This window comes from Hemicordylus capensis, chromosome 1, assembly GCF_027244095.1.
Source record: "Hemicordylus capensis ecotype Gifberg chromosome 1, rHemCap1.1.pri, whole genome shotgun sequence".
In the NCBI taxonomy this organism is placed as follows: Eukaryota; Metazoa; Chordata; class Lepidosauria; order Squamata; family Cordylidae; genus Hemicordylus; species Hemicordylus capensis.
Window position 1 is genome coordinate 143,516,386 of NC_069657.1, and position 23,677 is coordinate 143,540,062.

The window sequence follows — 23,677 nt, forward strand, 5'->3', positions numbered from 1 at the left end:
GATGGCTAAAGGGACATAAAATATGAGGTTTCAAAAATGATCTCTAAGCTACCCTTGCATGGGTTGTATTCATCTGTTCTATAGCATACGCTGAGAAGGTCTGTTTGGGTGGCATTTACTGTGGGAACCCACCTTGTAGGGCCTGCCTATTCATTTGCCTGCGATGTATTTACATTTTCGTGTCCCCCGATTTTCCAGGTAGTACCCAGATTCTAAGCATGTCACCTGGATTGCTTAGCCCACCCAGATTCCCCGGATTCCAGATTTCTTTCTTTTTCTTTCTAAAAAGCTAAGCTCTAGCCCTGGTAGAAATAGAGTTATGGAGCAAAACATGCGGTCACTATTCTGCTCAACCTTTGGACTTGGATTAAGGCAAGTTAAAGCACAGGGCAGGTTCACAAGTACAGTCATCCCCCTGAGGAATGTTGCCTTTGTCTTTTATCAGAAGTTGGTGAGGAATCCATGACACCGCTACACACAGCTCATTAGACTATGCTAAAAACTGAATTTTTATATTAGAAAGTGTTGGTATATAATGTCTGAGTGTATAATGCTCAGGAAAATGGCCAGGCAAAGAAATCTTCCCCAACTATTGTTGGTAGAGATCCAGAGCAAATACAAGTCAACTGGAAACTGCACATTCTAATTTGCATAATATGCAAATTATTTGCAAGCCAATTTATATAATATGCAAATTAGGGTGCCTGGATTTGGAGAGCCAGAATCTGGCAACCCTGCTTATGAGATCACCCGGCACTCCGTGTATCCGTGTGTGTGTGTGTGTGTGTGTGTGTCCCCCACCCCCTTATCAACTTCGCAACCAATATAAACCAAAGCGGGTACAGTTGTAGGGACACATAGGGACACCTCAACATCATAGTTTGTGATGATGTCATTCAGCCCAATTCAAGATGGCAGACATGTAAGCTTAGAGGCACAAGTGGGCTAACTTGTGAACTGCCTAACCGATTTGAACCAAATTTGCTACAGTGTAGAGACACATAGGGATGCCCCAGTGGCGTAATTTGTGGTTGCCTTCTCAATCAACAAGATTCCATTGTATAAGTATTTCATACAGTTTACATTCCATTCTCTTTTCTGGTGACTTAAAATGAATTTTAAAAGAGACACAATCCTTGTTTTGTTACAGACCAGCACAAATTTGCATCCCTGATGTCAGTGATGACTGTGCTCTGGAGCGTCTGTCAGGGGTGTCCCACTGTTCCTGGACCCACCTGCGCAGAAGAGTTGCCCAATACCATCCCAATCGTCAGTCGCTTGAAGAAGAATCTGAAGGAGCTTCATGAGACGTTTGTGGTATGTACGAGAAGTGCTCACCTCTTTCTGTTTTGCTGGCTGACATCTTGACTAATGAAGACCCGGTTCAGCTGAGATAGAGAATTTCAGTGAATTTCCCTTTCCCTAGAATCTATCTGTGTGCATATACCTTCCCATGCATGTTTTACCTGGAAGTAAGTCCCATTGACTGCAGTGGGATTGAATGTGCTTAGGGTGTGGGGTTTATGATTACCATTCAGTACTTTGTGCCTTCTGCCACAAACTTGTGTGATGGGTAATTATTGCTCTATTCATAAAATGAATAGAGTTGCAAAAGCCAAAAAGCTATCCAGGCCAACCTACTACCACAACTGCCAATCAGCTCCATCCTCCCAGTCAATATATATGATTCAGACTCTGCTGCACCACAGAAAGTATAGGCAATGCAGAAAGGTTGATTGCAGACTTTTGCTTGCAAATAGCTCAGGATGGTGGCAGTGAATTATGCAAGCCAGCCAAACTACAATCTGGAAGAGATGGCATTTCTTCCCCCTTTCAAAGTTGCTAGCCAATTTGACAAGGAGAGCTTTGCTTCCTGAGGAATCCTTAAGCTGGTAAGTCGGATCCTAACAGAAGCAAAATCATTCACAATCACTCACCATCATTCATCAGCTGAGAAATGGTGAACTTCTTTTAAGTCCTTTACTGTGTCCATAGCTAAGCTGCATTTTGAACCCTGGCCGTATGTCGTTCTGGCTACTAGATTCCATTGGCAATCAACGTTCTATCAATACCTGTGATGTTCTGCTTTGGGCTCCAATAACCTGTGTTCAAGGAAATCATATTGTAATCCAAGTTTCCAAGATCTGGGATGTGGGAAGTGGAAGGACGAGGGGTGGCGGTCACGGATTCTGTCACACAAGCCATGTTTATGTTTCAAGTGCTTAACAGGAAAATAAATCCTTTTTTAACCATTAAGATGGGTTGTTGCTAGTTTGGAAAGCCAGTCTATGTTCAATTTTTTCGCATTTACAGGATAGGGGTTATGGAGGTAGAGAATTGAGAGGACCTGTGTGTATCCTGGGAAATAATGGCGTCAGGGACCAGCCCATGGACCTGGTAAGGAGGCTTCTCTCTCTTTTTTGGTAGTTTTGCCTCTCTCTCTCCTCCTCTCCCTCTGTGTACACACACACACACACACACACCTCAGACATCAGCAGCAATACTGCCAGTAACTGAGAAACCACAAGGCCCAAGAGTAAACACTCCTGTACGTAAATGGTGCAAGGAACAGTCTAAACATCAAGATAATCTAAATCTGGGTGGGGGGAAATGAATAATGTTTTGAAGTTGGCATTAAAGAAAACTTGCCGACATGAGGCACAGCACTCCAGCTCTGCAACACCACACGCTGGGGAAATGTTAAGAATGGGAAGTTGCACGAGCAGCACTTCTGCAGTTTCCCCCATTTGCGACAATGGGGGGAACTGCAGGAGTGCTGCTAGTGCAGTTGCCCATTTTTAATAGCATCGATGCAACACCGAGTCCACTGCAGACCTGGAGTTCAGCTTTGCAGAGCAGTGTGAAGCATCATGTGGGCCACTGTTTTTGGCCAGCTCTTATTATGGCTCCATGGAGTTTAAGGGTGGTTTCAAATGGTCATTTGTAAGCAGGGGTTTGTTGAGAGTGTTGCTAGGACTGGGGAGACCTGCATTCAAATCCCTGTTCAGCCATGAAAACTTGCTGGGTGACTCTGGGCCAGTCACTTATCTTTCAGTCTAACCTACCTCACAGGGTTGTTGTGAGGATAAACAGAACCACTTTCTCCACTCTGGGCTCCTTGGAGGAAGGGCTGCATATGAATGTAGTAAATAAAATAGAAATAAATAGTGTGATAGCCCCCAATCGCAGTGGTGGGCCAAAATAGGTTTATCTTGTGGCAGGGTACCACATTTGCCCCTTTCTCTTGTTTCAAAGGTTGGTGGGGGTAGCAGGGGGCATCTTATTGTCCCACTAGTGCCCCAGTAATCTGCTTCTTGAAAGGACTGCCTCACTATGCCTCATGGAAGGACACCCTCCTTCCCGTCTAATAATATGGGAAGTGAATCATCTGTAGTCCCCAACCATGTGCTCTGGGTGCTGTTCGCACACTTTCACAATTGTTTGGGAACTGAGTGATGCAGCATTTGTTGGGGGCAGAGCAGGGCGGGGCAGGGCGGAGAGCATGGTAAAGTTTCTCTAACTCGTGGCTGGAGGCTATTCATGCCGTGTTACTGGAGATTGGGGATTCCAGGCAAGTTTAGGGAGCTTGATTTTGTGTGTGTGTGTATGTGGGGGTGGGTGGAGTTCAGTAAAATAAAGGAGGGCAGGGGGGACTCCGCAATCTGCACCCCTGCTCCTGTAAATTAGGTTCAGCCTCTTGTTTCTGTGTGGCTCTGTGTTGATGCAAGGCATGCACCACCGGGTTGTGTGCCTGCATTTGGGCTAAGATAAGTACAAAAGTAGCATCAGGACAAGCCCTAGAGATGCCAGTTTCAGTATGAACAGGGCTCTGGATTGAGGAACTGATTCAGTAGCTGGAAAGGGGGAATTTCAACAGGTGCCGTCTCTCTTGAACTTGTCCATAGTCTTGCCTTCTATGCCTCTGTTAACACCATTATAACCCTGTCCTGTTAAGGCTGTTGGTTACTTGTCTTAAACAACCCACTAACGCGGAACGTATTGTTTCCGAAATGCAACTGGACCAGCTTTCCTAATTTTATACATGGTTTAAAGCAACTGCTCACACCGCCAGTAAATGTATTGATGGTTGTCATCTCCTTGGTGCCTTTCCTTTCTTGCATCACAGGGCACCATTAGCATGAGACTGTGCCAGTATGCCAAGTGCTTTCAGCACTTTGAAGACAACATCCGAGAGATCAACATACTGCCCCCCAGCATCACTACGGAAATTGGCTACTGCCAAAGCTACCTCAAGCATCTGGAAAACACCATTAAAAAAATGAAGGTAAAAGAGCCATTCATTCAGAACTTCTTTATGCAACTATCTTTAATTATCTCAGGGTTGTTCTCCTGAGATCACAATCTTAGCTACATCGATCCCCACGCAGATACTGATAAGACACAGCGTAATGTCTTCCTCTGCGAAACTTTTTTTAGGGTTGTAACTTTCCACCTTTTTCTGGCAGAGGACCTGCCCTTTCAACAGCTGTGTGACAGGCAGAAAAATGCAAGACTTGTAGCTTTCCCAAGTACAAAGATACTGTGCAGTAGTGAGGAGAACTTCACTTGTTGAACTCTCTGCCGACAATGCTGTTCATAACTGATAATGGCCCTAGAGGTCTACAGCAAACAAAAGTGGCTATCCTATTTAGGGTGCATGGAGTTTCCTGTGTCCTCGCTAGAAGCAAAGACAGAGTAGTGAGTAATGTGCAACCGGGGAGCTCATATTTCTCTTGGGGGCGTGGCTGGCTGCGCAGTATGTAAGTCACTATGCTTTAGTTCTTGGCCTGTGCTTCAGAATGTCCAGTGCCGAATCATGTGCATCACCACCCCATCGGAACCATGTGGAAGCAGCCGCCTCTGTGAAGTACTGTGAGCTTCTGGTGTAGGGAGGGTCTGCTTTGCAGGAACTAGGGCCACATAGTGCCCCAGTGATGGCTGTGGAGAGCACTGGGAGCTGTAGTCCTTTCCCCACAGAGTGCTATGGAGAAAACGCTTGAACATTCCCGGTGCGCTTTCCCAGCTATTGCTGGGGCACTAATGAGGCTCTGCTTTCTGTTATTTTTTTTTTTAAAAAGGCCCCTCCCACACCAGAAGTGGACAGTACTGTGTGAAGGTAGCTGCTGCTCTGAGAGTGTCTGCTTCTGCCTCTGAGTGGTTCCAAAGTATATATTATTGGGCTTTGGTGGTTCCAAGGCATAGCCCTTCATCTCCATCCATCCAGACTAAGTTAGTCATCATTAATTTAGACTGGATGCTACTTTATTTAACAGAGGTTAGTCGAATAATCTTTGATCTTGCCCTGAGTTGTTGACTTTCTTCCAGCTGACTTCATGATTCACTTCTTGAACATGTAAAAAAACCCCTAAGCTTGAAGTGAAGTTTTGAACTGATCTCCCAGGATAACTGATAGTGTAAAACAGGCAATAGCGATAGCTCCTTAACAATCTTTTTATGGCAGGAGAATGTTCATGTCCATTCAAAATTTGCCATCTCCCCCCACAACCAAATGTTTTATTGGACTGTTCTCCACGTTCCCCACCAATGACTCGAAGAACATTTCTCAGTAAAATTTCAAGTGCGTGCAACATTTCTACAGTGGGACTTTTCACAATTTGCAGCAAACGTCATGGCAGGGTGGCGGGGGGAAGCCCTTCCTAATGGATACTTAAAGTGGGAAAATCTTGTATTTTAAAAAAACGTTCAGTTTAAAAATGAAAAAAATGCAAATAAATGCAAATAAATAAAACAGGTCTCATTGTTAGTTGTGTAACCTGATGACAAGACACGGAGGCCATTCACACAATCAAAAAATGCCTTCTACCCAGGTTTGGGAGCTGTGTGTGCTCCCAATTTTCAGTTGTGTGGAAGCAAGGTAAGAGGAAAACCTGGGTAGAAGTGATTGGGTGGAAGCAAGGTAGGAGCTTTTCCTCCTACTAGTGGGCCCGGGCACAGAGCATCTGTGCCTCTAGTGCGGCCGGGCACACCACCGCCTGCGCTGTGGCCGGGCCCTCTGCCTTACCTCCGCGGCCAGGCCCAGGAGTGCTGCCGCCGCCGCCGCCGGGCCAGAGAGTGCTGCTGCGGCTGGGCCCGGCCAGGCCCGCCGCCTCGCCTCCGCAGCCGGGCCTGCCTGGCTCCCCGGCCATGGCTGCCACCGCTGTTCTCCTGGGTGTGCTGCCAGCCAATCAGGCGCCCCCTGCAGCCCAGCCAATCAGCTGGGCTGCCGGGATGCATTTCTCCTGGGCACACCCAGGAGAATTATATATATAGATGTTGCTTCCACCCAATCACTTCTACCCAGGTTTCCCTCTTACCTTGCTTCCACACAACTGAAAATTGGGAGCACACACAGCTCCCAAACCTGAGCAGAACACAGTTTTTGATTGTGTGAATGACCTCACTGGTTACAGGGATGCAATATATGGAATGTTTTTCAACTTTGCTTAGTTGTGTCATCATTGTACATGGACCATGCTGAACCTGTATGGTTGAGTCTTGGCATTTTACCCTGTTTTCATATCTTTGCTTTTCTTCCTAATGACAGCCTGCAGCCTCCTGTGCGACATCCTGCAGAGTCACCTGGTCCTTTGCCGAAACAACATGGGATGAGATCACCAAAGGAGCCCGCCTAGCCCAGGAGCTGCTTACATATATGGAGCAGCTCAGGTTTTCTTGCAGCTGAGACTGCCAGGTTCAGATGCATGCAGACTCCTTGCTGCGTTTTTCTGAGTGTGTACATAGTGACTGCCTGCATGGTTGGACTTTGTTCAGAAGAGGAAATTTATATATGCACTGACATTGTTGCAGAGTTGATTGGTATCTCTTTGTGTATAGATGTTGCGAGCATACGTACTTTTGTGTACAAAATGTGGCCTGTATGAGGTACCTGTCTGTGTGTTCAAAGAGATACAAGGTGTGTGTGTTCAAAGGATGCAAGTGTGCCCTGAAGTAGCTGGCTCCAGAATGAAGCAAGTGCTTCAGTGCAATGCAGTCAAACCAAGTGTGCCTTGGACCTGGAGCCCAGCTCACAAGAGGAAGAGGGCCACTTGGTTTCTGTTTTCTGGTTAGTCTATTTATGCATAATGCTAATAATATTAATATTAATTTTAATAATGATACTGTCCATTGTCCCTCTATGTTCTTCCGCTCCCTGTGATCTCCAGCTTTTTAATATTGGAGGATGAAATCCCCATTTTTGAAAATAAATAAATAAAACCAACTGCTTCCCTACGTCTCTGACTTACTTAACATGTGGGTAGCCCTTTCGCGTGTTCCAAGCACTTCACATGTATTTTCTTGATGTCACCCTTAAAACAGCCCAGTAAGGTAACATTGCTGCAGACACAGCCTTCGACTGGGGCATGAAGTTGCAAAGCTCCAGGAGGGGTTTCTTCAGCTGAGAGTCGCTGTCCTGGGTGGGGAGGAAGGGAATCCTCCCAAGCAGTGCGTTGTCTGCCCCCACCCTAAGCCTGGAGGGAGAGCCACTGGGTCACAGCCTGGCACTTCCACACACTACTAAGCCCAATAGCGAGCCTTGCACACTCTCGCTTACGCAATGTAAAAGACCAATGAAAGGTGGTGGTGAGGGAAGTCTCTCCTAATAGAAGAGGCTCAGAGTCAAAAGTGCCATCAGGTGTGGAATGGCGGGGGGGGGGGGGCGGCGTGCCCATGAGAGCCAACCCTCCCAGACATCACCACCCAACACAAAAGATAATAACTCCTCAAGCTGTGCAACGGTCCCTCTACCCCTCTCCTCAGCCCACAAGTTTTTCTTCTACTGCCCAAGTTGTGAAAAAAGTGGTCTGAAAAGACGCTGGCTGAGATGAGGAAAATGACTGAGAGTTGTTCCATTGCAATTAAAAGGACAAGGGAGGCATTGCCTATCTTGTCCTTTCAATGCCAACGGGTCCACTTTGGGCACTTTGTGCTGCAACTGCATTCATGGAGCATTTACGGCAGAGCACTGCCCTGTAGCGCAGCCCCATCGGCAGAGCTCACACACGCACAGGGGGGGTAGGTGGTGCTGTAGCAGCTGCCCACATTCCTTTGCATGGTATGTCAGCCACTGAAATACACTTTGGTCTGGAAGTACCCCTGTTTAACACCTCATCCACTGTTTGGGAGACCTGGGACTACATTTTGTATTCAGGTAACAACAGAGCAATGGTTACTGGCAGGGGCGTAGCTATAATTGAACGAAAGGGTTCAAAGAACACGGGCCCCCAGCTCCTGAGGGCCCTCCAGCTCCATCCCTCCCTGTTTTCTTCATTGTCTCCCTCACTCTGGGGGGCCGCCCGAGAGAGGGATGAACACGGGCCCCCTCTCCCCTAGCTACGCCCCTGGTTACTGGCAAAACGTTCCTACCCAACATTTCCTCTAGCAAACTCCTCCCTTCGGCACAGCAATAACGGTCCCATAAGCCAACACAGTCACACTTTATTCCTTATGAAGGCAGAAGGAAATGAAAATGTTGCTAAAGCAAAAGGTAATGAAATATGCTGAAGGGATTGTTGCCTGGAAAAAGTGGTTACACGGAAAAGGAGATGATGGACCCTTTACAGAATAGGGCTTTTTTCAGCCTACTGTATAAATGAGAATAGATGAAGGCTAAGGGATGCAAAGGAAGAATAAGTAATTTGGAGAAAAATGACAGAGAAGGGAATCTCTAGCTTCTAAAAATTAGAGGGTGGAGGTGGAAACAGAAGGATAAAATAAGAATGCAATGGAATAAAAACAAGAGCTGAAGAGGTACATGTGCATGCACACACACCTGTACAAAACTTCATATGTATGTAGTGCAGGATGAGGCACTCCAGGAGATGTCTTCAGCCCATGGATGGAACGCTGACCAAGTTAGGAACGCCGTGGGTTGTTGACACGCCCCATGAAGACTGGGAACTGGTTGTTCTTCATCACTATGAAGATGAAGGGCTGGCGCACCTCAAAGGCATTGGCTGTGCGTGCCACGGAGACCATAGTAGTGGCAGCAGCCTCCACACCTTCCTCGCTGATTTCTAGCACAGCCCTATGCTGGGCACTGGACACAGCCACTTCTTCATCCGCAGAGACCCCACACAAGTTAGCATCATAGAAAATGCCATAGTCTAGAAGAGAAGGTTGGATGCATAAAGAAATCAATATTGAATGCAAAAATAAATATCAACGCTGTTGAAACCCGGATTATCCCTTTGCTTGGGAAATTCGCAAGAAAGATACCGAGGCCAAAGCAGAACTATGGACTCACTAGCACAAGGCTGGAGCCCTTAAGCACTGTTGAAGCATTTCTTGTCCACAGTTAATAGGAAGAGGAATTAAAATGGAGGTTCCACGCAGCACTTAATGCAGTACTATTAACATAGCACACTTAATAGAAACAGCAATGCAGTTCTCCATGATCAAGATCCAACTCTAGCCATATCCAGATGTTAAATAAAACATGTTGTACTCATGTATAGTGTTTAAAACAGAGCACAGAAATCCCCATCATTCACCTTCCATCTCTGCAACACTCATGGATATGTTGGTGTTCGCCCGAAGAGATGGACACCACATCCATGAATGCAGTTGTTTCCATGATTGGGTGGCTGGGGCAGCCTTCATTAGAATATATTACCCATTCCCAGATGAAGGCATGGAGTCAGTTCTCCTCCATGGGGTCAGCACCGCTATTTTGTGAGAGCAGCTTCTTATAAAAATATGGATGGACTGGAATGAAGGAGATATGTCCTGGGAGGTGGAGGATGGCCCTTACCATCACTCACTGGCATGAAAAAGGAAAGGAAAGGTTGTGCCGTCTAGTCAGTGTCGACTCCAGGCGACCACAGAGCCATGTGGTTTTTCTTGGTAGAATACAGGAGGGGTTTACCATTGTCACCTCCTGCGCAGTATGAGATGATGCCTTTCAGCACCTTCCTATATCGCTGCTGCCCAATATAGGTGTCTCCCATAATCTGACACCAGCGGGGATTTGAACCTGACATGACCTCTCTGTTATTCTGTAAAGGAGTAACTTGATGAGAACATAAGAACAGCCCCGCTGGATCAGGCCCAAGGCCCATCTAGTCCAGCATCCTGTTTCGCACAGTGGCCCACCAGATGCTGCTGGAAGCCTACAGGTAGGAGCTGAGGGCATGCCCTCTCTCCTGCTGTTACTCCCCTGCAACTGACTGCATCCCTGACTATTTTTAAAAAATATCTGAAGACCCACCTCTTCACCCAAGCTTTTTCAGCTTTTTAAATTTGTAGTTTTAATTTTATACTGTTTTTAAATTGTTAAACTGTTTTAACCTTTTATATTTGTTTTAATTGTTTTTATGTTGTTTAGGCGAATGTTTAGGCGGCATACAAGTTATTTAGTTAGTTAGTTAAATAAATAAATAAATAACTGGTATTCAGAGGCATCCTGCCTCTGAGGCTGAAGGTGGCCTGTAGCCCTCAGACTAGTAGCTGTAGATAGACCTCTCCTCCATGAAGTTATCCAAACCCCTCTTAAAGCCATCCAAACTAGTAGCCAACAACACATTTTGAGGCACAGAATTCCACAAGTTGATTAAGAGTTCTGTTAAAAAAGTACTTCTGTTTGACCTAAATTTCTTGGCAATTTCATAGGATGACCCCTGGTTCTAGTGTTATGTGTGTGAGAGAGAAATTCCTCTATCTACTTTCTCTACACCATGCATTATTTTATATACCTCCATCTTCAAACCTTCTCACCCCAAAATCCATTTTTCTTACCCATTCCCCCCACTATTGACAAGAGGTCCTGGGAAGAGTCCACCTTGAACTTGGGCAGAGTCACTATAGTGGGTTTAAAAGTGGTGCTTTCCAGTCTGGTCATCACTGATTTGAAGACATCTGCATGGAGGCGCTTCTCCACATCAGAAAGGTTCTGCTGCTGATACTGAGGTGTGATGATAATCAGGTTCATGTTGTCCGACAGCTGTAGCTGACCCACCTAACAAAACAAACACCATCAGTCTCCCGGCCCTCTTCCACATTCTCATGCAGCCTATGTTAGATGAGCATTCCCAAGCTCCAGCATTCTTTCCCCAACTAGTTGCTTTTCACTGCTCCTCCCCACTCCCTGTGACATTCAGAAAAGAACAAAGTGATTGTCTGGGCTCAACAGGGTAGAGTTAACAGTAAGAAACCCATACAATTGCAAGCCTTTACAGATGTGGCTCAGTTCAAAAGCAGGACCCTGCACCCCTTGTGAATGAGCCACAGGGCAGTAGTAGAGCATCTGCTTTGTATGCAGAAGGTCTCAGGTTCAATCCCTGGCATCTCCAGATAGGGCTGGAAAATACCCCTGCCTGAAACCATGGAGAACCACTGCCAGTTAGTGGGTAGATTCACACAACTGCCTGTGGAAGCACTTACAAAGTGGGTAGGAGAGGAACCGGAGGTCACAGGGAGTGTGTGCTCTTGTCGGGAGTGACATCTGAACCTGCCCAAGTACAGTTCCTGATCCCAGTTACTCACTTTCACCTTAGATTTTACCAGCTTTGTCAAACCAACTTCAAGTTCTGGTTTCAAGTAGGCACAGGAAATCAGTAGAATCTAAGGCGGAAGTGGGTAACCAGGGTTGGGAACCAGACTTGGGCAGGTTCAATGCCTTGGCCAGTGGGAGCATGCACTCCCGACAACCCCCAGTTCCTCTCCAGCCTACTTTGTTAGTACTTACAGGCCACTGTGTGAACCCACCCAGTATATGAGCCAGGTGGGCCAATAGTCAGTCTCATTTATGCTGGTGGAGAACACTGTAGAATATGTATGTATTAATAACCTAAAGTCTGAGAGCACCCCTACACGACACATTTAATCTAGAGTGAAATGAGTTTTCTATGGCTTCTCCCTGGAGCCCTGGTAATTATAGTTTTGTGAGGATAATAAGGTGAGTCTTACCTCCTTCAAGGAACTACTTTTCTCAAGGTTCCTTGAATGGAAGCCCTAACATTTAAATTGATTTGAAACTATTTTACAGTTATATTTTCCCCTTTTAACGTGGTGATTCTCTTTATTTAGCAGGGAGAGAGTAACCCCAGCACAGTACCTCCAGTGACTGTTGCTGGTGTCTATCTTATGTTTCTTTTTAGATTGTGAGCCCTTTGGGGACAGGGATCCATCTTATTGATTTGTTATTTCTCTATGTAAACAGCCTTGAGCCATTTTTGGAAGGGCAGTATAGAAATCAAATAAATTAACAACAACAACAACAACAAAAATAATATTGTGCAGATGCCCTTTGTGTGACGTGAAGATGACTTTGTGTTAAGAACTAGTTTTTATATGTTTTCCTTTCTGGAACCTATCCCCACCAATTTTCTAACATTTCTTCCTAGAATGCATGAACTAACTCTAAGAGATTGGAAAGGGAGCTCTTTATCTTCCTGGTCCACTGCATTACCTTAGCAGCCAAGTAGTTGTCAATGAAGAAGGCCACTGGATATTTCTCACTGGTCATCATGGGCACCCTGATGTTAGGGAGGCCTGGACGGAAGAAGACTGCCTTCTCTGTATTTTCTTTTTTAAACATGGTCTTCCACTTGGCTGGAAAGATGAAGAACTGAGATCAGAAGGAATGCATATATTTAGACACACAGACCACCCTGTCATAAAAAATACTCTGGCCTTGTTCTCATGACAAGGAGGAGTGTGGTTAAAGAGTTAACCACGACCACTGAGCTGCACACACTTCCATGAAGCATGATGTGGGAACCCAGAATTGATATGATGTCCACCAAGGCTTACTTGCTTGCTTGCTTCCTCTAGCATTGGAGAACATACACACACCTTTGAAAAAAAAGTTCCCCCAAATAACCCCTAGAGCTATAAAGATCAAGCAAACCAATGGCTGTCTCAGCTCACCCACTCCTCTTTCCATTGCTTTCCAATGTTTCTAATGGCTTGCCTACCAAGCCAGAGGCTGCCCGTTTGAATCCCTGCTGGTATGTTTCCCACCTATACTGGGCAGCAGTGATATAGGAAGATGCTGAAAGGCATCATCTCATACTGCGTGGGAAGAGGCAATAGTAAACCCCTCCTGTATTCTACCAAAGACAACCACAGGGCACATGTAATATAGTGTAACAGATTAACAGACAATCCATACTGTCATCTGAATCCACTCCAAGATATACGGACCAAATGATGGGGGATTGTTCTCAAACCCAACAAAACAATTTGCAAAATATGGGAAAGGCGACTTATAGAAATTACATGCTGCGTTTTTAGTATATTGGCTTTTCACAGTAGAGGCAATTTATTTAACATCCAAACAATCCTGCAAACCAAACCAGTGCTTGCATGTGGTTCTTTCAGAGTTTTCTCAGTCTAGGGTTGTCACCAAGTGACTCAGTTTGAAAGCCTTGACCCTTATTTCAAAACACAAACACACCACCTGACTTTGTGCTGATATACTTTTATGATAAAACTGCAATCCTATGTACACTGACTGGGAAGTCAAGCATCAGTCTCCCCTCCACATACACCCCGCCCCCCACAGACACGGGTTCTTGAGGGCACAAACAGCAACTGAACTCACAAGAATGTAATAATATAAAACAAGCATATTCATGCAAATATGTGTTAGCAGAAATATTTAAACACATAACTTAACATCCTGCATAATTCTCTATTCACTCCCACTCTGCCTCTAAAGGATCCAATATTTAAACAACTGCATTTGCAAGAATATAAAGATGTAAAAAAAACAAAGTAATCGATTTATTGAGCGGGGATGGGGAGACCTTGGAATTTTTATTTTTAATGCAACTTGGGGGCTGGGTGGGAAAGAGACCCACCATTCAGAAAAGCAGGCAAGAAGTCCCTTGCACCTCTCTCTCCTGGCTTGTACCCTTTTCCTCAGCATAGCTAAGTGGAGTGCTTGGAAGGAAGGCATTTCCCCCCTCTCCCAGCTTCCCTCCTGCTAGTTTGTTTTTTCATTCATTCATTCGATTTCTATACCGCCCTTCCAGAAATGGCTCAGGGTGGTTTACACAGATAAATAATAAAATAATAAGATGGATCCCTGTCCCCAAAGGGCTCACAATCTAAAAAGAAACACAAGACAGACACCAGCAACAGTCACTGGAGGTACTGTGCTGGGGGTGGATAGGGCCAGTTACTCTCCCCCTGCTAAATAAAGAGAATCACCACGTTAAAAGGTGCCTCTCTGCCAAGTTAGCAAGGTTCCCTCCCCAGGAAATTTCAGAGTGCAGGAGTTTTGCAAGCACAGAGAGCAGACACTAGTACAAAAAATGAAACAAGCACAGACAGACCCGATCTCCACGGGGGTTCTCCATTTTCCACACAAACCTTAAATGCTTCCCCTTCCCTCTTTGAAGAGAGACAGTTTGTAAATTGCGGTCCAAGCTCCACAATTTGCAAAAAACAAAAACAGCGGGTGGGGGGCTTACTTTTTATTGCCTTCCTTGTAGTGTCTCCCACCCCCTTCCACCTCCAGGTACAGCCTGAGCGATAGAAGGCAGACAGAACCGCCCCACCCGCAAGAGTGGGCTCAGGGCTCAGCAGCGATCCATTCATTCTCAGCTGCCACAGCCTGCTGGGGAGGCGGAGGAAGCTTCCTTGAGGGGAAGTTTGCGTATCTCCCTCCTTCCATTGTCTTGGCTCCCAGCAGTTTCCGCTCCCTCTAGCAGAGAGGCTGCATGGGAGGAGAAGCAGGGAGAAATTTGGCAGGCAGGCAGCTGCCTTGCCTTTGCTCTCTCTGGCAGGAGAGAGGGCAAAGACTGGCCTTGGGGGGCCCTCAGAGGCTGTGGGCCATGAGACATTCGTCTCCCTTTGTCTAATTAATGGTAACTTATGGCCCTGCTGGATCAGGCCCAAGGCCCATCTAGTCCAGAGTCCTGTTTCCCACAATGGCCCAACAGGTGCCGCTGGGAAGCCCACAGGCAAGAACTGAGAGCATGCTTTCTCTCCTGCTGTTACTCGCCTGCAACTGGTATTCAGAAGCATCTGAATCTCTGAGGCTGGAGGTGGCCTATAGCCCTCAGACTAGTAGCCGTTGATAGACCTGTCCTTCATGAAGTTATCCAAACCCTTCTTAAAGCCATCCAAGTTGTTGTCTGTCACCACATCTTGTGGCGGAGAATTCCACAAGTTGATTTTGTATTGTGTGAAAAGGTCCTTCCTATTGTCAGTCCTAAATTTCTTGGCAATCAGTTTCATGGGATGATCCCTAGTTCTAGTGTTATGCAAGAGGGACATAAATTTCTCTATATCCACTTTCTCCCAACCATGCATGATTTTATAGACCTCTGTCATGTCTCTCTGCAGTCATCTTTTTTTCTAAACTAAAAAGCCCCAGGTGTTGTAGCCTTGCATCATAAGAAAGGTGCTCTAGGACCCTGTTCATCTTGGTTGCCCTCCTCTGCACCTTTTCCAGCTCTACAATATCCTTCTTAGGTTATGGTGACCAGAACTATACACAGTACTCCAAGTGTGGCCACACCATAGTTTTGTATAAAGGCATAATAATATTAGCAGTTTTATTTTCAATTCCCTTCCTAATGATCCCTAGCATGGAATTGGCCTTTTTCACAGCTGCTGCACACTGAGTCGACACTTTCAACGAGCTGTCCACCACAACCTTAAGATCTCTCCTGGTCCGTCACTGACACCTCAGACACCATCAGCGTGTATGTGAAGTTGGAGTTTTTTGCCCCAATATGCATCACTTTACACTTGCCAACATTGAACCGCATTTGCCATTTTGTCACCCACTCCCCCAGTTTGGAGAGATCCTTTTGGAGCTCCTCAAAATCTGTTTTGGCTGGATGTTGCAGGGTGGAAGCCCTAAGGATTTCCTACTCACAGTGGAAGAAGACAGCACTGAGAAGTACCATCGGGAGATCTGGTTCCAGTTCATTCAAGAGCTTCTTGATCTTGTGGTCAGTATGTTTGTCTACCCATGCATTGATGTCAATCACATCTTGGTTGCTGTTGTTAGTAAGGTGCTGTTTGTGGACTTGATAGAATCTTTCTGTCAGGTTGTGGAAATCCTCATCCAAGGTAAGTTCTGTGTATCAAAAACACACACACAAAAACAAAAAACACAAAAACAAACAAACAAGGACAGAAAACTTAAAACACCTCCTCACCATGCAGACATATTTCTAGTTCCTATGGGTTATTATGACACACCTCCCAAGCCCAAACATACAGCCAGGCATGTAGGAGAAGAATGGCAGTTCAACTTCCATTAGCAGAGCAGAGCCAGTTTGGGGAGAATTCAGCCAAGCAAGAGGTCTGGAGACAGTTCTTTAAGTTTGAAGAACAAGAAGGATTTATTTAGGAGTTACAAAAGGATAGGAAAGCTGAGCTTAAGGCTAAAAGGGGAGAGAGACTAAACAAACAGTCATCTCTGGAGAGACAAAATGGAGACTAACACAGAGGACCAAAGATGGGAGTAGTCCAGCACTTTTATCCATGACCCTACCCCCACTTGTGGTCAGTATTAGACACTGCAGCTGCGAGCTAATGCTGCCAGGATCCTAGCTCCAACACTCCTCCTCATCGGCTCGTGCTGCAGTCTATAAGTCCCAAATTCTCTCTCATGGTTTTGAAATTATCCCTGGGCAACGGCTTAGTTAGCCATCAGATACCATTTGTTCACTTGCACAATACATCAATTTTACAAGTCCTTTTTCTTGTGCATCCCACACATAATTATATTTGGTTTCAATGTGTTTTGTTCTAAATTTTATTTTCTCCATTTGTGAGATCTGGATGCAGCTTTGATTATCATCAAACATCTCAGTGGGCTTTGGTTCGTCTATGTTGAAATCCGACATTAACTTGTGCAGCCACGCCACCTCTTGACATGCTTGAGCGGCAGATACATATTCTGCCTCAGTAGATATGAGGGCAATTACTGATTGATTGCAACTATTCCAACTGACTGCTCCACCACCATAAAAGAATACATAACCACTAGTTGACTTCCAGTCTGTTTGATCCTCAGCCCAGTCTGCATCCATTTGTGTCCACTACTAGCAGGTGACTTTAATTTTAGATGCATTGTCCCTTTTAGATACCTGCCTAGTCTCTTTATTGCAATCCAGTCATCTTTGCTGGATGTGCTTACTTTTCTACTCAGGATAACCACAGATGCAGCTATAGCCGGTCTTGTTATCATAGCTACATATAAAAGTTTTCCAATCGCTGTCCTGTATTCACTGTTGTCTGGCAGAAGTTCACTCTCCTCCTTCTGCTTTAGATAGCCTGTTTCCATAGGTGTACTCATTTCTTTGGCCTCTTTAAGCCCCTAATACTCTAGCAAATCATTTATTTTCTGTTTCTGGTTAAGCCAATAGCTTCCATCCTCTTCTCTCTCTATGTGTATCCCAAGATAGTGTAAAACTGGCCCAAGTTCTTTTACTTCCATCTCACTATTCAGATGCTTTATTATTTCAAGGCTGTCCTTTCTATTTTCATAAATTATTCAATCATCAATGAAAGTAAGTTTATATGTCCATCTGTTGTCTTTGAACCTCGAGTACGGACAAGGGTCAGCCTTTCCTTGGGTAAATCCCTCATTGACTAGCAATTGGTTTAATTTGACATCCCAGGCTCTTGCAGCCTGCTTTAGTCCATAGATACTTTTATGCAGCTTACGTACAAGTTCTTCTTTACCAGGTTCCACAAATCCTGGAGGCTGCTCCATAGAAATATCTTCTTTGATGTCTCCAGGAAGAAATGCAGTTTTCACATCTATGTGATCCACTTGCATTTTATTTCCTGCTACAATGCTTAGAAGTGTCCTTACTGAGGTGTGTTTACAATGGGAGCAAATGTTTCATCATAATCTTCCCCATATATTTGCAAGAATCCCTTTGCCACCAGACTCACTTGGGTTGGAACGCTGGACATCTCCTTCTGCATTTTGCTTAATTAAAAAACCCACTTGCACCCCACAGTCTTTCTTCCCTCAGGTAGCTCTTTGAGTGTCCATGTGTTATTTTGTGCAATGATTCAATTTCTTCTTTTGCAGCTTCCTTCCAGTTTTGTGCTTCAGTTGCAGGTAAGTTATCAATTTCTTTCCACGTGCTTGGTTCTTGAAACCTTTCTCTCTTTGCAATGTAGGAAAGTTTCTTATGTGGAACTCCTTCATTTTGCCATGTTGAACACCACACCCTTTGTTTGTCATCAGCATTCTCTTATGTTGAATTGTGCCAGGTGTAAAACTTACAGTAGATCCTTCCTTTTGTTCATATTGCCTTAATTCTTTCTCCAACTGAAAACTGGGCTCTAAGTTTGGCAGTTCACTAGTGGTTGGTTTTTCATTTTCACTGAAGGATGCTACATTGCATATTTTAATTTTTTCTGTGGCAAGATCTAAAATCCTATATCCTTTACATCCTATGGAATAGCAAACAAGTATTCCTTCCTCAGATCTACAGTTCAGTTTGGTCCTTTTGGCTTTTGGTATATAGGAGTGTGCTTTAGACCCAAACACTCTTCTATGACTCAAAGTGGGCTTGCTGCCATGCCTTCACTCATGTGGCATTGTTTCTGTGGTCTTTGTTGGCAATCTGTTTCGCAGGTAAGTAGCAGTCATCACTGCCTCTCTCCAAAATTTAGTTGCCAAACAAGCATGCAATCTACAATCTACAAGCATGCACTTTGTTATTTCCATAAGTGAACCATTCTTTCTTTCTGCCACTGCATTTTGTTCCGGAGTATAAGGAACAGTCTTTTGGGTTCAGTGCCTTTCTCCTTTAGGAATCTTATGACATCATTCCCAGTGTATTCACCACCATTGTCAGTGCAGAGGATCTGTGGCTTTTTCCCAAACTTGTTGCTCACTCTTGCAATATATTATTTTGGTCTTTCTAGTACATGTTCCTTTTCACTTAACAAGTATGTATATGTGTATCTAGAATATTCATCACTGAAAGTAACAACATATTTCTTCCCTCCTGATGTATTAACTTGCATAGGTCCACAAATATCACTATGAATCAGATCCAAAGGATGCTGTGTTTCTCTTTCTTTGCGTGCAAGAAAATCAGGCCATGTTGCCTTTGCTCTTATACAACATTCACACTTTGATTCAGTGCTGTAGGGGGCTGTTTTTAGACCCTTTACCAAATTCAAGTTTTCAGCCTGACACATCATTTTGGCATCTCTATGGCCTAACCACAATTTGTGCCACAAATTCAGACAACCTTTGTGTGTGCATTCCTTCACAGTTTGGGCCTTTTCAGTCACACATTCTACTTCAAACAATCCATTCTCTTGTAAACCTGCTTTCACAAGCAATTCCTGTTTATGAGTAATGAAACAGTGCCTCCATTTAAATTTTACTTCATAGTCCCTTTTTGTAGCATATTTTATAGACATCAGACTTGTTTCTAGAGTAGGCACATACAAAATTTCTTCAATTGTTAAGCCAATGGTTTCTCCTTTCTCCAGTTTGCAGAGCAACTGTGTAGATCCTTTCCCTTCTGCATACATCAGTTTTCCATCTGTCAAATATATAGAGATTTTACAACTTGTATCTAGGTTTATAAATCTCTCCCTTTCTCTAATCAGGTTGCTTGTAGCACCTGGGTCTATGCAAATATCACTGCTGCATTTCTCAAACTTAGCTTCCAAAACTTTATCTGTCCTTGCAAGGTATATCCTTTGCTTATTAGCTTTAGTCTCTGATGACTCACTCTCTTTGCAACTTTGTTTTGTTTGCAAAACAAAGTCTGCAAACTCTTTATTCTTGGGACACTTATTCTGCAAGTGTTTGGAGCTTCCATAAATAAAGCATTTCTTATTTCTTTGAAAAGTTCTAAATGCATTTCCTTCACTTCCCTTTGTTTGCTTACCATTCCTTCTGCACAAATTAAAGTCTACATGGTAAATTACAAAGTGTAAGTCTGCATCCTCCTTGACTTCCAAGGCACTAATCACACTATCAAAGTAATGTAGCAAACTATACAGCAGCAATCCTATCAAAACCGCATCTGGCATGACCACCCCTTGAGCTTGGAGTTGCCTAGATATTTCTAACATTTCATTTGTGTGCTTGGACAGATTTTCTCCTTCTCTAAGTCTTTTATTACTCAGTTTTATTACTAGTTTTATTACTAGTTTTTTTATTACTCAGTTTTATGCACTTAGGAAACCACAGACTTCTTTTTATATAATTCCTTCAGAGTTTCCAATATATCCTTTGCATTTTCTTTGTCTCTTAGATGCATTAAGATTGGGTCACTCACCACCAAAGCAAATCATTCCTGATGCATTTTCATCAGCTTTGTCCCATTCTTTCTGCTCCTTTCCTGCATCTTTAGGATGCTGGGTGCGCAGAACACTGCCAAGTCCATGACTCTTGAGGAGCATCTCCATCTTGAAAGACCAGAACTCATACTCAGGACCTTGCAACTTTTCAATCATCTGGAATTCTTGTGCTGTCTCCATTTCCAAAGCTTTTCTCTGTGCTTTGCTTTCTAATGAACTCTCTAGGCTTTTCTCTTTTATTTACTGGCTTCTGGGCCCATAACCCTTTGTAGGAGAAGAATGGCAGTTCAACTCCCATTAGCAGAGCAGAGCCAGTTTGGGGAGAATTCAGCCAAGCAAGATATCTGGAGACAGTTCTTTAAGTTTGAAGAACAAAAAGGATTTATTTAGAAATTACAAAAGGACAGGAAAGCTGAGCTTAAGGCTGAAAGGGAGGAGAGACTAAACCAACAGCCATCTCTAGAGAGACAAAATGGTGACTAACACTGGAACAACAAAGAAGGGAGGAGTACAGCACTTTTATCCATGACCCTAAACCCCCCAGTGGTCATCATGAGACATTGCAGCTGAGAGCTGATGCTGCCAGGGTCCTAGCTCCAACAAGGCACTTACAAGTCTGGCTATAACCTCTGTACTAAATAGGAAGGTGTTTCTATAATCAAGAGCGTTTACTTCTCAGCTGCGATGAGAGTAGCACCATATGTCCATCAGTCACCATTGGTGGTGCCATCTTTGTAGTTAACTCCTGTAACCAATATTAAGTAAGAACCTTTCTGGTTCCAGTTTTAGCTCAGCTGTGCATTTACTGCCTATCCTTATACAAGCTACTATCTCTTGGCTTCCAATCTGTAATATTGATTTATTATCTATATATATAATTCTCTAAGTCACACCTGTCGTTAATCCCATGTGTAGCAGCTCTTGCGAGAGTTCATGAGCGAGCTGCTGGGAGGGGGAGAGGAAAGTGGTGGCTGACAGGCATGAGGGTGGAAAACGGCAGTGGCGCGGGGCAGAAAGCGGTGGCACAGCCACATGCCTCTGAGAAGCCCACCATCAGGAGATGAAGGCATGTCCCCTCTCCTGCTGTTGCTCTTCTGCAACGGGTATTTGGAGATATTCTCCCTCTGAACCTGGAGGCAGCCTATAGCCATCAAGACTAGTAGTCATTGATGGCCTTGTCCTCCATTTGTCTAGGCCAGTGTTTCTCAACCTTTTTGGAGTCAAGGACCGCTAAATTCTTCGTGCAGAGTTTCAAGGACCGCTACATTCTTCATGCGCAGTTTCCCGGACCGGCAGTTAGTAAAGGGGTTTCAAATCTATCTATCTATCTATCTATCTATCTATCTATCTATCTATCTATCAGACTTCTATACTGCCCAAAACTTGCATCTCTGGGCAGTTTACAATTAAAATAATATAAGCATTAAAATAATTAAATTTGGAATCTTTTGCAAACATGGAATATTAGGGGTTCTCAACCTTGGGTCCCTCAGTTAAACTCCCATAACCCCCAACCACAATGGCATTTGGCCATTATGGCTGGGGATTATGGGAGTAGAAGTCCACCAACGTCTGGATACCCAAGGTTGAGAACCCCTGAATCTAAAAGCCTGGGTGAACAAATTTGTCTCCAGTATGTCTTCAGTATGTGTGGGGTGGGGGTGGAGGTGCTTGTGATTACTCAATGGAGAGGGGATGTTGGGCCATTAGAAAAATTCAAAAGCTACATGGGGGCAATGAAAACAACGCACAAGCAAGCTTTTGAATCCCCCAAAATGCTTCATCAGGCTGGATGTCAAGCAAAGCAAAAAGGAGGTGAGGAGAGGAGAGCAGGGCAAGCTCAGTAGAGCCGGAAATCTACAGTTTAACCCTCTCATGATGGAGGTGGAGTTTTAGCAGGAGTTGTGTAGTCGCAGGGCAGGATCCAGACAACGTTAGTCACGACCACCCACTGAAATTAATTTAGTCATCTCTCATTTGTGTCAATGCTGCTTGGTCATGATCACCTGACTTGATCTGGATCCTGCTCTTAGATGTGCACTTTGTGAGGTGGACCTAATGAAACCCGTGCAGCTCCTCCAAAACTCGTTAAATTCGTTACATGGCAGGTGCTGGGAATGGGGTTTTTTTTAATGGTGAAAGAAAATGTGAAGAAGAGCGGTGGAGACCTGGCATTAAAAGAAAGGGGGTGATTCTGAGATGGCGGAGGGTGTGGGGCGTTGTAGTGGTAGATGCCTCATTTTCCTCGCTGGGGAGACGAGGCACTGTTCAGGGTGGGTGAGGCAATGGTGCACCGGACTGCACTCGGAAGGTCGCCTGGGTCCAAGAGCTGCCGCCACTGTGCTTGCGCACCAGAGTGTAGCAAGTGTTCCCCATCCTCTCTCACAATGTGCACTTCTGTGCCCCCCTCCCAACTCCCCTGCGGGAGCCAATCACACCAGCCTGCCTTTGGGGCCACGCAGCTCACGTGGTCCCACATGCTGCCCGCACATACCTGCGAGGTGAGCCAAGGCGGCCCTCCTCCCTCCCTCCTCTGCTTAGCCCTCACCGCGGCATGATCCCGGCCAGAGATTGTCCCCCGCACCCGGCGAGGTCATAAAGGGGACCGCCGTCCTCCACCGGTGGTGCAGACCAGGGGGTTACAGGGGGCAGAGGGACCACAACACCCCACCGATGCAAGAGGGAAACAGCGTTCCCTCTCAAGGCGCCTCGACCACAATAGGCAGCTGGGTTTCAATCAATCAACCTTTGGCTGCAAACAATGAGCATGCAAGAACCAGCAGCCCTTCAAGTGGCAGCCCTTCAGGTGGCATACCTTCCACACCGCATACAGTTTGAAGCTGTAAAGATAGGGAATAAAATAGCTGTAGGAAGATCACAGCAGCACGTGGAGGCAAGGGACAAGAAGGTGATACTCTTCCTCTTCCATACCATGTGCAAAATTGAGGAAGTGAGTGCCTTGATTGCAGTTGTTGGGGGGGGGGTTGACTCCCAGTCAGCGGTCCCCGGACCGGTGGTTGAGAAACTCTGGTCTAGGCTCCTTTTAAAGCCATCCAAGCTGGTGGCCATCACCATATCCCATGGCAGATAATTCTATGGAAAATGTACTTGAATTGGACAAAAGGAAAATGTACTTCCTTTTGTCAGTCCTAAAATTCCTGGCAGTCAGTTTCATGGGATGACCCCTGGTTCTAGCATTGTGAGAGAGAGCAAACATCTCCCTATCCACTCTTCCCACACCTTTTGCATATTATTATAAACCTCTAGCGTGTTTTCCCTTAGTCACCTTTTTTCTAAACTAAAATGCCTTACCTCTTAAGGCTAGACTTCTGATCATCTTGGTTGCCCTCTTCTGCATCATTTCCAGTTCTACAATATCCTTTTTGAGATATGGTGATCAAAACTGTATACAGTATTCCAAATG

General features: G+C 44.9%; 1 protein-coding gene across 1 annotated transcript in view; it reads right to left on the reverse strand.

Moving 5' to 3' along the window:
• Positions 1-8,419: 8,419 nt before the first annotated feature.
• Positions 8,420-23,677, reverse strand: part of SERPING1 (serpin family G member 1) — a 49,663-nt gene continuing 34,405 nt past the window's right edge. Inside the window, exons 7-10 of the mRNA XM_053278492.1 lie at positions 15,833-16,036; positions 12,407-12,549; positions 10,735-10,954; positions 8,420-9,104 (exon numbers count right to left, since the gene is read on the reverse strand). Of these exons, the coding sequence (XP_053134467.1) occupies positions 8,854-9,104; positions 10,735-10,954; positions 12,407-12,549; positions 15,833-16,036 (818 nt within the window). The 3' untranslated portion in view covers positions 8,420-8,853. The remainder of the gene's footprint in view (positions 9,105-10,734; positions 10,955-12,406; positions 12,550-15,832; positions 16,037-23,677) is intronic.